Source organism: Spermophilus citellus, assembly GCF_964194105.1.
Source record: "Spermophilus citellus genome assembly, chromosome: 9".
Classification (NCBI taxonomy): Eukaryota; Metazoa; Chordata; class Mammalia; order Rodentia; family Sciuridae; genus Spermophilus; species Spermophilus citellus.
In genome coordinates this window covers 15,467,581-15,480,128 of record NC_138191.1, presented here as the reverse complement: position 1 = coordinate 15,480,128, position 12,548 = coordinate 15,467,581, and the positions used below count along the sequence as shown (strand labels likewise).

At 40.2% G+C, this 12,548-nt stretch overlaps 1 protein-coding gene and 1 long non-coding RNA gene across 2 annotated transcripts; both read left to right on the top strand.

Annotated features, from left to right (window-relative positions):
- Positions 1-1,833: 1,833 nt before the first annotated feature.
- On the top strand, positions 1,834-5,629 carry LOC308657217. The gene is made up of 3 exons (XR_014023885.1): positions 1,834-1,917; positions 2,007-2,154; positions 5,438-5,629. It is a non-coding gene; the product is annotated as an uncharacterized lncRNA (long non-coding RNA).
- A 1,138-nt stretch (positions 5,630-6,767) lies between these two features.
- On the top strand, positions 6,768-10,965 carry LOC308655449 (NBPF family member NBPF6-like protein; the record flags this gene model as incomplete). Its single annotated transcript, XM_081305574.1, has 5 exons — positions 6,768-6,957; positions 8,721-8,950; positions 9,427-9,478; positions 10,191-10,321; positions 10,958-10,965. The coding sequence occupies exons 2-5, from the start codon at positions 8,749-8,751 to the stop codon at positions 10,963-10,965; spliced, it is 393 nt and encodes a 130-aa protein (XP_081161700.1). The 5' UTR covers positions 6,768-6,957; positions 8,721-8,748.
- Positions 10,966-12,548: the final 1,583 nt, after the last annotated feature.

Below are 12,548 nucleotides of genomic sequence, written 5' to 3'. Positions count from 1 at the left end.
CTCCAGTGGAGCTGCAATGCAGGTGAAAGGACTCCATGGCACTGGGGAGAAGTCTGCCGGGGCGCTGGTTTTGGAACAGAATTCTGGGTAAGCAGAGGAAAACTTCTCACAGCCACCTTTGAGCAAGCAGATGTCTCTTCACTGGGGCTTAGGATGGAGTGTCTGCACTACTAGAGTCAAGGTGAGGTCCTCCCTGAGCCCCTGGCGCCTGGGCTCCACTCAAAGTAGAGGATGGCAGCCAAGTAGAGACTAGAGCACAAGAGGGCGCACTTCCCCCTGAGCGTGCAGGATGGACTCCAGGATCCTGGAGCCCTTGGCCTGCCTATTTTCCTGGGTGCTGGCATGTGTGAGGCACTGGGTTCGATTCTCGGCACTGTATATAAATAAATAAAATAAAGGTCTATCAACAACTAAAATTTTTTTAAAATAATAAAAAAATAAAACCTTCCCTAGTTCAAAACATATTTATTTATATTTTCATACATGTATTCATGGGTTATTCTAATGCGTATTCTTAGTTTTCCATATGCATTTTTTTCACTCACCCTAACCCTTACCCTACAGAAAATTTAACACTAAACCTAAATATAACCGTATACCTGAATCTACATTAATATAAAGCATACATAAAATTGTGAATATACATGGGTAACAAGACTTATATATTCAATTATCAAAAATATATTTGCATATATATTATATATGCATATTTATTTGTGCATTCACAAATTTTAAAATGGCTACTTTCATACCAGATTATAAACACCCCCACTTCTGCTTTTGCATATCTGATCCCATCCTCTCAAACTTGAAACCTACTGTCTACTTATTTTCCCTAAAATAACTCATGTCCACCGGTAGGTTTTTCCTGATAGATTATCTGCAGCTGAATATCAATGTGAACACACTGTTGACAGGCATGCAATTAAACATATCAACATCAGTCGAGATATGCTGAACACACAAAGTCTAGTACATAAATTCATACTTAGATTGGATATCCACTCTTTCAGACTTGTACTCTTCATATATGCACCCTCTCCATTCCTCTGCGTCCATCACTCTTCTAAGGGAAACACAGAACCACAACTTTTGTTTCCTTCAGAGAACAAGAAAACCTCACACTTCCCTGGTATTTACCACATAAGTATGAGCTTAATGAATGCTTGATTTTGTACTTTGAAAAGCACTGGCTCACTAGTCTAGAAACTCGGTGGACAGGGCCCATATTTGTTTTGTGTCCAACACCCAACAGTATGCTCTCACTAGCATTTCAATAAAACGATAAATAAATGACTATATTATTATTTTTTAAAAGATCGTTTTTTAAAAAAAAAAATGGGCCTGTATCTTGGTGCTGAGAATGGAACCCAGTGCCTCACACATGCCAGGCAAGCGCTCTACCACTGAGCCACAACTCCAGCTCCGAAGATATTATTATTAAGCGCTATTCGGTCACTCAGTTGCTGCACCACTACCTTCTGTGGGGGAGATGAGTTTCAGAGTTTGACTGAAGCAACTAATAAAACCACGCAGGCGAGGCCTCCAAAGGATGGGAACTTAAAAGTGCCGTCGCACACCCTCGGGCACCACATCCTGCTGGTTCTGAAGCCTTGTGCTTCCCGCCCAAATTTGAAAGTTTCCCCGCCCACCCGCCTGCCTACCCCGGATGTGGCCCACGCCTAGCTCCGCCCCCCACGCACACGCACGTGCTCCGCACTCTCCGGGAAGCCGGAAGGCCCAGGCGCCTGTGGGGAACACAACCCTCAAGACCCGCTCCAAAGGGCAGTTCCCATGAGTTGGCTTCTGGGCCGTCCTTCACCAGGTGGCTTCTCACTTTCGAAGCCCTACTCTGTGAGTCCTGCTCCTGTGCCGGCGTCCATACCTCTGAGGGTCTGCTGCTCACCTGGAGAGCTGGTAAGAAGCCCAACAGGTCGCCCTCCCTGTGGCGGCCAGAGCCTCCGCCCCGCGCACCCTGGGTACACAGCCTCTCCTGTGTGCTGCAGAGGACAGTGGCAGCGCCATGGAGGACCCTGGGAGCGCCGCGCAGGATCCTGGGAGTGCCACGGAAGACCTGGGAGTGCCGCACAGCTGCTAGGTGGCTCCTGCTGAGAGGACTTCTGCTGGGAGCTGCGGCTGGGTGTCATCCTCCAGGTGAGTCCGGGAATTCTTGGGTAGAGTCCTGGATGGCTACTCTGTTCTCAGGAGTCCAGCTCAATTCTGTTGACTCTAGTGATGAATTGGGTTAGACCCTGAAATCCCCTGACCTTTCCCTGCTAGCTGTAGGCCAGGTGAAAGCTTCTGAATGTGAGTGAGTTGAAATGACCAAAGACTGAATGCCCCCAAGGAGGTTTCAAGGAAACTATGGGGAGTAGATGGAACCAGTGTGTTAAGGGGGACTCAACATCGGTTTTGAGTGATTTCATGATGTAGTATACCACTGACACAAATATTGTAATAACAACCAAATATGATGATTTACGTTTATTGATTTCTGCGTGTTAAACCAACCTTGGGTCCTCGGGATGAACCCCACTTGATCATGGTGAACTATGTTTTTAGTATTTTTTGTGTGTAATTTGTCAGAATTTTATTGAGAATTTTTACATGTATGTTCATCAGGGATATTGGTCTGAAGTTTTCTTTTCTTAAAGGGTCTTTGTCTGGTTTTGGTATTGATGTTAGTCTCAGAATGAGTTTAGAAGGCTTCCCTCTTTTCCTGTTTCATGGAATACTATGAAAAGTATGGTATTAATTCTTCTTTGAAAGTCTCATTGAATTTAGCAGAGAATCCGTCTGGTCCTGGACTTTTCTTGGTTGGTAGGCTTTTTTAAATATATTTTTATTAGTTTTAGATAGGCACAATGCCTTTAGTTTATTTTTTATGTGATGCTAATAATCAAACCCAGTGCCTCACACATGCCAGGCAAGCACTCTACCACACAACCCCAGACTGGTTGGTAGGCTTTAGATGGTGTTTTCTATTTCATTACTTGCAATTAATCGATTTAAATTGTGTATGACCTCCTCATTCAGTTTGAGTAGGTCTTATGACTCTAGGAATTTGTTTATGTATTCTATATTTTCTATTTTTTTGGAGTACAAATTGTCAAAGTAGTTTCTAATTTCTTTCTGCATTTTAGACATGTCCCTTGTGATATTACTTGCTTCATCTTCTTTTTTAGTAATCTTAGTTTTCTTTTTCTCTTCGTTAGCATGGCCAAGGATTTATGTATTTTATTTATTGTTTCAAAGAACCAACTTTGTGTTTTTTCAATTTTTTTTCCTTTAGAGTTCATTGATTTCAGCTCTGATTTTATTTTATTTTTTTATTGGTTGCTCAAAACACTACAATGATCTTGACATCATATTTCATACATTTGATTCAAGTGGGTTATGAATTCTTATTTTTACCACTTGTACAGATTGCAGGATCACATTGGTTATACATCCCCGTTTATACGTACTTCCATACTAGTGCCTGTTGTATTCTGCTGCCTTTCCTGATTTTCATTAGTTTCTGTCTTCTATTGCTTTTGGTATTGATTTGTTCTTCTTTTTCTCAGGCTTTGAGATGTAGTGTTAGGTCCTTTATTCATGCACAGTGCAGTAAACTTTCCTCTTAGTACTGCCTTCCTAGTGTCCCAGAGATTTTGATATGTCATATCAGTGTTTTCATTGACCTCTAACAATTTTTTTATTTCATCCTTGATTTATTTGACTATCCATTCCTCATTAAATAATGTATAATGTAGTCTCCCTTTGGTAGAGTGGCTTCTGTTTTTTACTTGAGCGCTGATTCCTAATTTCTTCCATTTTAATATGCTATAATGCTGGGTAATTTCTTTGCTTTTTTTTTTTTATTGGTTGTTCACAACATTACAAAGCTCTTGACATATCATACTTCATACATTAGACTGAAGTGGGTTATGAACCCCCAATTTTACCCCAAATGCAGATTGCAGAGTCACATCGGTTACACATCCACAATTTTACATAATGCCCTATTGGTAATTGTTGTATTCTGCTACCTTTCCTATCCCCTACTATCCCCCCTCCCCTCCCCTCCCAACTTCTCTCTCTACCCCATCTACTGTAATTCATTTCTCTCCTTGTTTATTTTCCCATTCCCCTCACAACCTCTTGTATGTAATTTTGTATAGCAATGAGGATCTCCCTTCATTTCCATGCAATTTCCCTTTTCTCACCCTTTCCCTCCCATCTCATGTCTCTGTTTAATGTTAATCTTTTCTTCCTACTCTTCCTCCCTGCTCTGTTCATAGTTGCTCTCATTATATCAAAGAAGACATTTGGTATTTGTTTTCTAGGGATTGGCTAGCTTCACTAAGCATAATCTGCTCTAGTGCCATCCATTTCCCTGCAAATTCTATGATTTTGTCATTTTTTATTGCTGCATAGTACTCCATTGTGTATAGATGCCACATTTTTTTAATCCATTCATCTATTTACTAAGAATTGCTTTTCAGTGTAAGATATGGCCTATTTTAGAGAAGAAGACAAGTGCTGCTGAAAAAAAAAGTATATTTACTCGTTAATGGATGAAATATTCTATATATTTCTATTAAGTATAAATTATTGATTGTATAATTGTATGGTTTCTTTTTAAAAAATATTTATTTTTACTTCTTAGAACTTTATTTTATTTATTTTATTTTATATGCTGTGCTGAGAATTGATCCCAGTGCTTCATACATGCTAGGCAAGTGCTCTACCATGGAGCCACAACCCAAGCCCCTCTATACTTTTTTCATTTAGTTTTTCTTTAGAATGACTGTCTAGTAGTGAGAGAGGTGTGTTAAAGTCACCCAGTATTATTGTGTTATGATCTATTTTACTATTGAAATTGAGAAGGATTTGTTTGATACATGCAGACGTCCATTGTTTGGGACACAAATGTTTATAATTGTTATGTCCTCCTCATACATACTTCCCTTAAGAAGTATGAAATATCCTTCTTGGTCTCTTCCAATTAAATTTGGCTTGAAGTCTACTTTATCTGAGATGAGCATGGAAACCCCAGCTTGTTTACACAATTAATGTGACGTTTTTTTCCCATCCTTTCACCCTCAGCCTGTGGATGTCTTTCCCCATGAAATGAATCTGCCAGTCTGCATATTCTGATTGATGAGTTCAGGCTGTTAATATTCAAGTTTATTATTGAGATATGATCTGGGTTCCCACTCATTTTGACTTATATCTGCTTATTAATGTGACTTAGTTTCTAGTTTGGTTGACTGTGTATTTAGTGTAGATCCTCCCTTTCCTGTTTTGTTTTTAATTCATCCTCATGAAATATTTTGTTGAGAATGTTGTGTGGTGTGGGCATTCTAGTTGTAAATTATTTAGTTTTTGTTTATCATGGGGAACATATATGTGGCAGGGCTCTGAATGACACTCGTTGATGTACATCTCCCAGCAAGGTGCCTTATGGCCCTCAGGACCCTCGAAGTGGAAGCTGCTGTCTGTGTTCACACACATGCCTGCGTGCTCACAAGGATTGCTGTTGGCATCAAGACACAAGCACCTGTGACCAGGACCCACGCACCAGCCAGAATTTCCACACATGCAGACAGCAGAGGAGCATCTGCTACTTACACCAGCCCCAGAACTTTGGTAAGCTTGCTTTCTGCTTTTTAATTTGTTCAAATATATTCTTCATTTGTTCTGATCAGTTACACATGACAGTGGAATGCGCTTTGACACATCCCAAATCAGTGAAGTGTAATTTCTCCTTCATCTGGTTGTCCATGAAGCAGATTTACAAAACTCATGTAATCATGTGGGCCCATGCATTAGTAATGGCCAAATCATTCTACCATTGTTTCTTTTCCTTTTTTTGTAAATATTTATTTTTTTGGTTATAGTTGGACACAATATCTTTATTTATTTATTTATGTGTGGTGCTGAGCATCGAACCCAGGGCTTCGCACATGTGGGGCGAGTGCTCTACCACTGTGCTACAACCCCAGCCCCTCTACCATCATTTCTAACCCCATAGTGTCTTTTATTCAATTTTTTTAAAGCTGTGTTTTTCTTTCTTTGTATTCAGGTATTGAACTTTTAATTAATCATTCACATATACTGTTGTAAGTTCAAAGTTCTTTGTATTACAAAAAAGAGCAGAGGGCACCTGCAACTGGGTTTTCTTTTTATTTTAGGTACTCATTTTTAAAGTTAACTTGTTTTTAATATGCCTTTGAGAAATAATTCTATGGACAAAAACCTTATTCAGATCTAGAATGGATCCCCTTAGCAAATCCCTATATCTTTATCATAACTAGTTTTGGATGTGTGGTGAGAAAGCTGTTAATTTGTTTTTAGTAACAGAAAATTCTACATTTGAGAATTAAAACTGACAGAAGCACTGATTACAAACCCTAGAGTGCAATGTGGATTATAGGTGGGAAACAAACTGTTCTCAAGACAGTTTTCTTTACTTCACATCTGCAGAGTCATGTGCAGGACTCTGTATGTGGCACTTGTGGACTCATTGAAGGGGACACTAACTATAAGGCTTTAGATGACACTGTAAAGGGACTTCATTGTAATAACTGTGGTATGCAACCACTTTTATGCATTCATTGTGTGTAACCTGCCTCAGTGCTTGGGCCTCACTGGAAACTGTGAACACAGAGATGGGTCGCACATAATCTTAGCTTATACAGAACTATCAGTCTTGTAAACAGCAAGTGAAAGAACTGATAGTGGACTCATTGGTGAGTGTAGCCAGTGCTGTATCAAAAAAATGTTGGTAGTCAGGTTGATCCCCCTACTAGTTGTTTCCAACAGGTCCCAGCATAATGATGGATGACTTCTCAGACCAACACCTGCTCTCCAGTTTGGCTCATAGAAATCCATATTCTCAAGATCCGAAGATGATTTTGATGACATCAATAGATACTGAGTATGTTCTGGCCAGCTGGAGAAAGAGGCAGGGTAAGTAAGACACATAAGTTCTTCCTTGCGAAGATTATTGTGATGTTTTCTCTAGACCTCAGCATTTTCTGTCCACTTCAAAACAAACTAATATTGTCATTCCTCAAAGTTCAACTCTTGTTTTTACTCAAACTTCATTTCAAATGCAGGTAAATAATTGAAGTAATTTTCAGGTTTGCAGTCCAAAGGGAGGAAGGTGTGGCTAAAAGCCTGGCTTTCTGACATTCAAGTGGATGAGAGTCGATGACTCTTGTGTTCATAGAAGCAGAATAAACTAACTCCCCTGCTTTGCTCCTCAGTTTACCCTGTGATGTGTATAAAATGTAAAATCTCCATGTATATAGAGAACTTACATTATAAGTGAGTTAAAGCAAATGAATGCATTTGCTGAGCTTGGACAGGTAAAGCACTGCAGGGCTCATTTCCCTGCAGCATGCTAGGAAGGGTATCCAATCCTTACTGAAAAGAGCTTAACGTATCTGCTTCAGATTCAGCCATGGTTCTCAGTAGGTGAGAACATTGATTGCAGACACCAGTAGCCTGACCTAGTGAAGGGAAGATTGCCATGAAGAGCAGAGTCAGCACTGGACATTATCTGCTTTGGACTTAGTAAGAGGGATCTGGAAAATTTCTTCCAATGAGCGTCCCACAGTTGAGGGTTCACAAACACTTAGCATGGCTCCCCTCCATGTTTCTATTCTCCTTTCCATGTTCCTATTGCCTGAGCCAATTGGAACTTTTGTAATAAGTAAGGAATTCCTTCAGAGTCCTGTACACCAACAGATGTCCCAGTGAGAGAAAAGAAGCCACAATAAAAATGGAGTATAACAAAATAATATTGAGAGAGTGCAGAAAACAATTTCAAACACTCATGGTTTACTCTTTGTTCTGTATTTTTAGTGGATTTTGAAATAATGGCATATTCAGAGAAGAACATTATGGCTCTATTACATTGACAGTTTTGCATTGTTCCCTTGAGGAAAAACCTTATGATCCACTTTATTATTAAGGGAATAATGAGGTGACCACTGGGTAGTCCTGTAGATAATTTTAACTTGTTGGGAAACCATTTTTACTTCAAGGATTCTCAACATATACCTATAGGAGTAATGTGAAATATGGTGTTTGGAGAAGGGAACAAAGAAAAGTTGGTAACATTGGCATGAGGGTACACAAGTACTGAGACTGCCCAATGAGTGGTGGTCTACGTCTGTACTGACCTTCTGAAGAAACCAGTGGGTCAGCCATCATGAGCCAATTGGAAGGCAGAGGCTCCCACATTCCATGACATCTCCAACCTTCTAATTCTGTTAGACTGTTACCTAGCGCACTCAGCCCTACCTCCTCATTTCTGTCTTGAGTCCACGCTGTAGACTCAGGTGTGTGAATCCTTGTTTGAAAGGTGAAGGAGTTTCAAGTGTGGTGGACTGCTGAGTACTTGTTTCTCAACAGTAAGTGAATCATGGCAGCTGCTGTCTTCCCTTAGTCCTGATGAATTCTACTTGGGTTATTTTATTATTTTTTTAAATATTTGGGTCAGAAGCACTCAACCCTTAGCCACATATGCAGCCCTTTTTTGTATTTTATTAAGAGACAGGGTCTCACTGAGTGGCTTAGCACCTTGCTATTGCTCAAGCTGACTTCTAACTCTAGATCCTTCTGTCTCACCTTCTGAGCCTCTGAGATTATGGGCGTTTGCCACTGCAGCCAGCTCTTGGATTCTCTTGTTTTTAACCCAAAACATGTTTGGGTTTTCTTTGCAGGTCCTGACTGTACATTTACTGTACAAACATGGCAGTATTCTTCAGCCCTTCCCCTGATGGAGGGGATGAAATGAACCTTGATGGAGAGCCTCAGATGAAACTTAAAGAAATCATACGGGGACTACAAGCTGAATTACAAGAACACAAACTGAATTTCCGAGATCTGGAAGAAAAATTCATCTTATGTCAATCTACCGTGTATACCCTTGCCAACCAGTTCCAGAAATATCGTAAGTTGCAGATAGTTTTAAGGTCACTAAAGTGAGGTATGATTGTCTGTTTCCCCTCTGAGAAAAAGATTTTCTCCAAATTTTTTTCTCCTCTTTTCTTTCATCAAAAGGAAATCCATCATTTCCAGAAGTAAAGATATTGTTATTTTGCCTTCAGTTTACTAACAATGGAATAATGAAACACAAAGACTACAGCCACTTTTAGTTTACAGGGAAGTGTAGGGTGGGCATAGGTTAATTCCCAGTTACTGATTTCTACTGGAGACATGAAAATGCCTTTTCATCCTCAAGAATAGCTCAAACCTTTTTTAACAGTATTCTCTTGTACCATATCAGATCCACAGACATATAACAGCCGTGTTGGTAAAGGTCTGGGACTAATGATTCTCCATTCAGTTCAGGCTTCCCCTGTGTTTGTAGTGAGTGATGTAGAAACTACTCATTGACTGACTGGATGTTTCTGAATTTGATTTCAGGGAGTGGTGCAGAGGAGGAGAGTGGAAAAGAACAGGACTTGCTGGCTCCCAGGTAACAATGAGTGTTAAGAGCCTGGAAGAGGATGGGTTAAATATGAGGAGGGTCCCCAGATGAGCAAACCAAGAGGTACCAAGTGTCCACACTATTCACATGCAAAGGCAAACACAAGCTGCTGGTATGACTGCATTCCTCAATCACGGAAAAAGTCCATCTTTTAAGGAGGTGTTTTTCTTTTCTCTGTCGTTCCTGTCTGTATCCAACTAGAAGTAATCAAACTTACTGAATGTTTTGTTTTTTTTGTTTGTTTGTTTGTTTTTTTACCTCACAGAATCTACATCTCCTGTCTTGTATGGGTCCATTGAGTATGAGATATAAATCTGTTTTTTTTCTGGTTGATAAGACTTTTTGGCAGGAATGTCATAGCCTTGGGTGGGGGGAATACACACACACACACACACATATAAAAATGCGTGCACACACACACATAAAGTCCATTTTCTGTGTATGCTGTGGCTCATGGTTGTATCACACAGGGAGAGTGGAGTCTCTGTCCTCAGCTCTTTTCTAGTCAGTAGATTGAGCCCCTCTTCCTATCTCCTGTCATGAGGACATGTGCACCCTGCCCACATCCTAGGAGGATCATTTTCTTTCTTTGAAAGGAGTACCCTCTTGCCCTTCTGTGACCACTCCCTTAGGCCTCTATTTAGACCAACTGGGACTCATATTTACTACTCTCATTTAATCTTACTCTTTATCCCTCCAGTCTGAGACAAGCCCCACAGGAGGAGAAAGAAATCCTGCAGGACGTATTGAATGAGGGCTGTAACACTTGCCCCAGTCACTCTGAATCATCAGATATCCACCAGCCCCCGTGCTTCAGTGTTGATCTCTTGGGTGAGCATGAAGTCTCCCTTTGTCTAGCTGCAGCTCATGACTACCCCATTAAAACACAAATGCACTTCTATTAATTATACTTCTGAGGGTCCAGTGACAAATTCAGGATGGTAAACCTAGAACTAACAAGAGCAGGGAAGTTGTAGAGACTGTAACCTACTCACAGGTACCATTTATGTGTGTGCATATCAGGGCTCTGCATGACCTTATTCTTACAACCTAGGACAACTGATCTCTCCTACAGTGTTCTTGCTCATGTTTGATCCTTTGATTACAAGCACAAGCCTATAATCCCAGCTGCTCAGGAGGTTGAGGCAGGAGGATCTTGGGTTTAAAGCCAACCCAGAGGGCATGGGATGTGGCTCAAGTGATAGGACAGTCACCTAGCATGCATGAGGCACTGAGTTCAACACTCTGCACCATAAAAAAAAAAAAAAAAAAAAAAAAAAAAAAGATATTGTGTGTCCACCTAAAACTAAAAAAAATTTAAAAAGCCAGCCTCAGGAAAAAGCAAGGCAGTAAACAACTCAGACCTTATCACTAAATAAAATACAAAATAGGCCTGGGGATGTAGTGCAGTGTCTCACAGGGAATTTTTGAACATCTGCTTTTCAGACTTCTCTTTTTTTCCCTCAGGTCTCTAAATTATTTCTGACTTCTAGTGGCCAGAATATTGATATTATACAATTCCACATGTAAATGTTCATAATTTTCTGTTCATCAGATGTATCCATTATATGTTAGGCATATACAGTAGTTCTATTAGTAATAATGCCTGTATATAAAATAAGTCAGTCAGAGTAAAACTTAAAATATGCCAGGGATGTTTCTTCCCCAGTTGTCTACTTTCATATAGTTTTCTTTCTACTATGACTTTACTTAAATTTGATAATCTCTATCTGATTAAAAGCTCTGTCTAGATCTTTAGTGTTATTATTGCCTTTTATATTGGGGAGCTATAGGTGTCTATAACTTCCATATTTCTTGAATATTTTCAAGAATTGGAAGCACTCTTGCCTCCTGTCAAGTTTATCATACTGGATATGCCAGAATCATCAACAAAATGAAAGTATCAGTCCCAATGTCTTTATTTTTATGTGGTAGTGAGGATAGAACCCAGGGTCTCATGCATTTGAGGCAAGTGCTCTAACTCCAAGCTACAACCCCAGCCCTGAAAGTATCAGTCTCTATAAGCTACACATCCATACTTAGACTTTCTTGTGCAAGGCTGCTTTCTTGATTAGGTGACTCTTTGGGGTCAATAGGTATGTCACAGGATAACAGTTCCTGTTTTATTTTCAGAACTGAATTTGGATACTTGCATTGAACTGCAGAACCTTCCCACACTTGAGGGTGATGCCCTTGGGGGCTTGGCTGTCAAAACACCTGGATGTGAGCTGCATGTCCTCACTGATACCATGAGTGTCCTGAAAGAGAAGATCATGAAAAGAAAACAACTCTTCTGCAAGTGGAGAATGGCATGCAGATTCCCAGCACTTCAAGCTTCGGGTAGAGTGGTGACAGCTTCTGTGGCTCTGGGATGCACTTTCCCATTTTAGCTTTCTCTATGAGGATGTAGCCCCTTCTGCTGTAACGCATTGTTACTTCAAAGCCCTCTTTGTCAATTGGATTACTTTATTTTAGGAAGTTTTGTATGGGCACCACCCACCCAAGAATACCTAGGCACATGTACAAAAGATGACATGTCCATTGGACACATGATTTCTGTCACTGTGCCTGGGTCGCTAGGTTGGGTCAATTTGCAGGGACATAAAAAATGGGTTTTCCAGGAGTGGTTAGCAAAGGAAGAATTGGGATTGTTACTGAACCCTCTTTTCCTTTCAACTTCCTCAGAGAAGGCCCAAGGGCCTTTGAGTGGACATGTGAGCCCATACATATCATAGATGCAAGTTTCCCATGCACAGGTGGAATCAAGAGCCCAAAGGAGCAGTTGTCCATCAGATAAATATAGAGATCCCTCATGTGTGTATTACACATTGTTTGTTTATACATGTGCTTTATCATATATAATGGGTATACATGAAGTATATCATTATTATGCATACTTTTTAATTCCTTAGGATGAGTTTTCCTTTCTTTAATAATGTGTTTGTTTCTCCTTTGATTTTGCTTGATTTTTATTATCTCTTTCTTCCCCAAAGCACAACCTACCTCCACTCTGATTTTCTAGTGTTTGGCAAATATATCTGGGTGCTATTGGATTTTA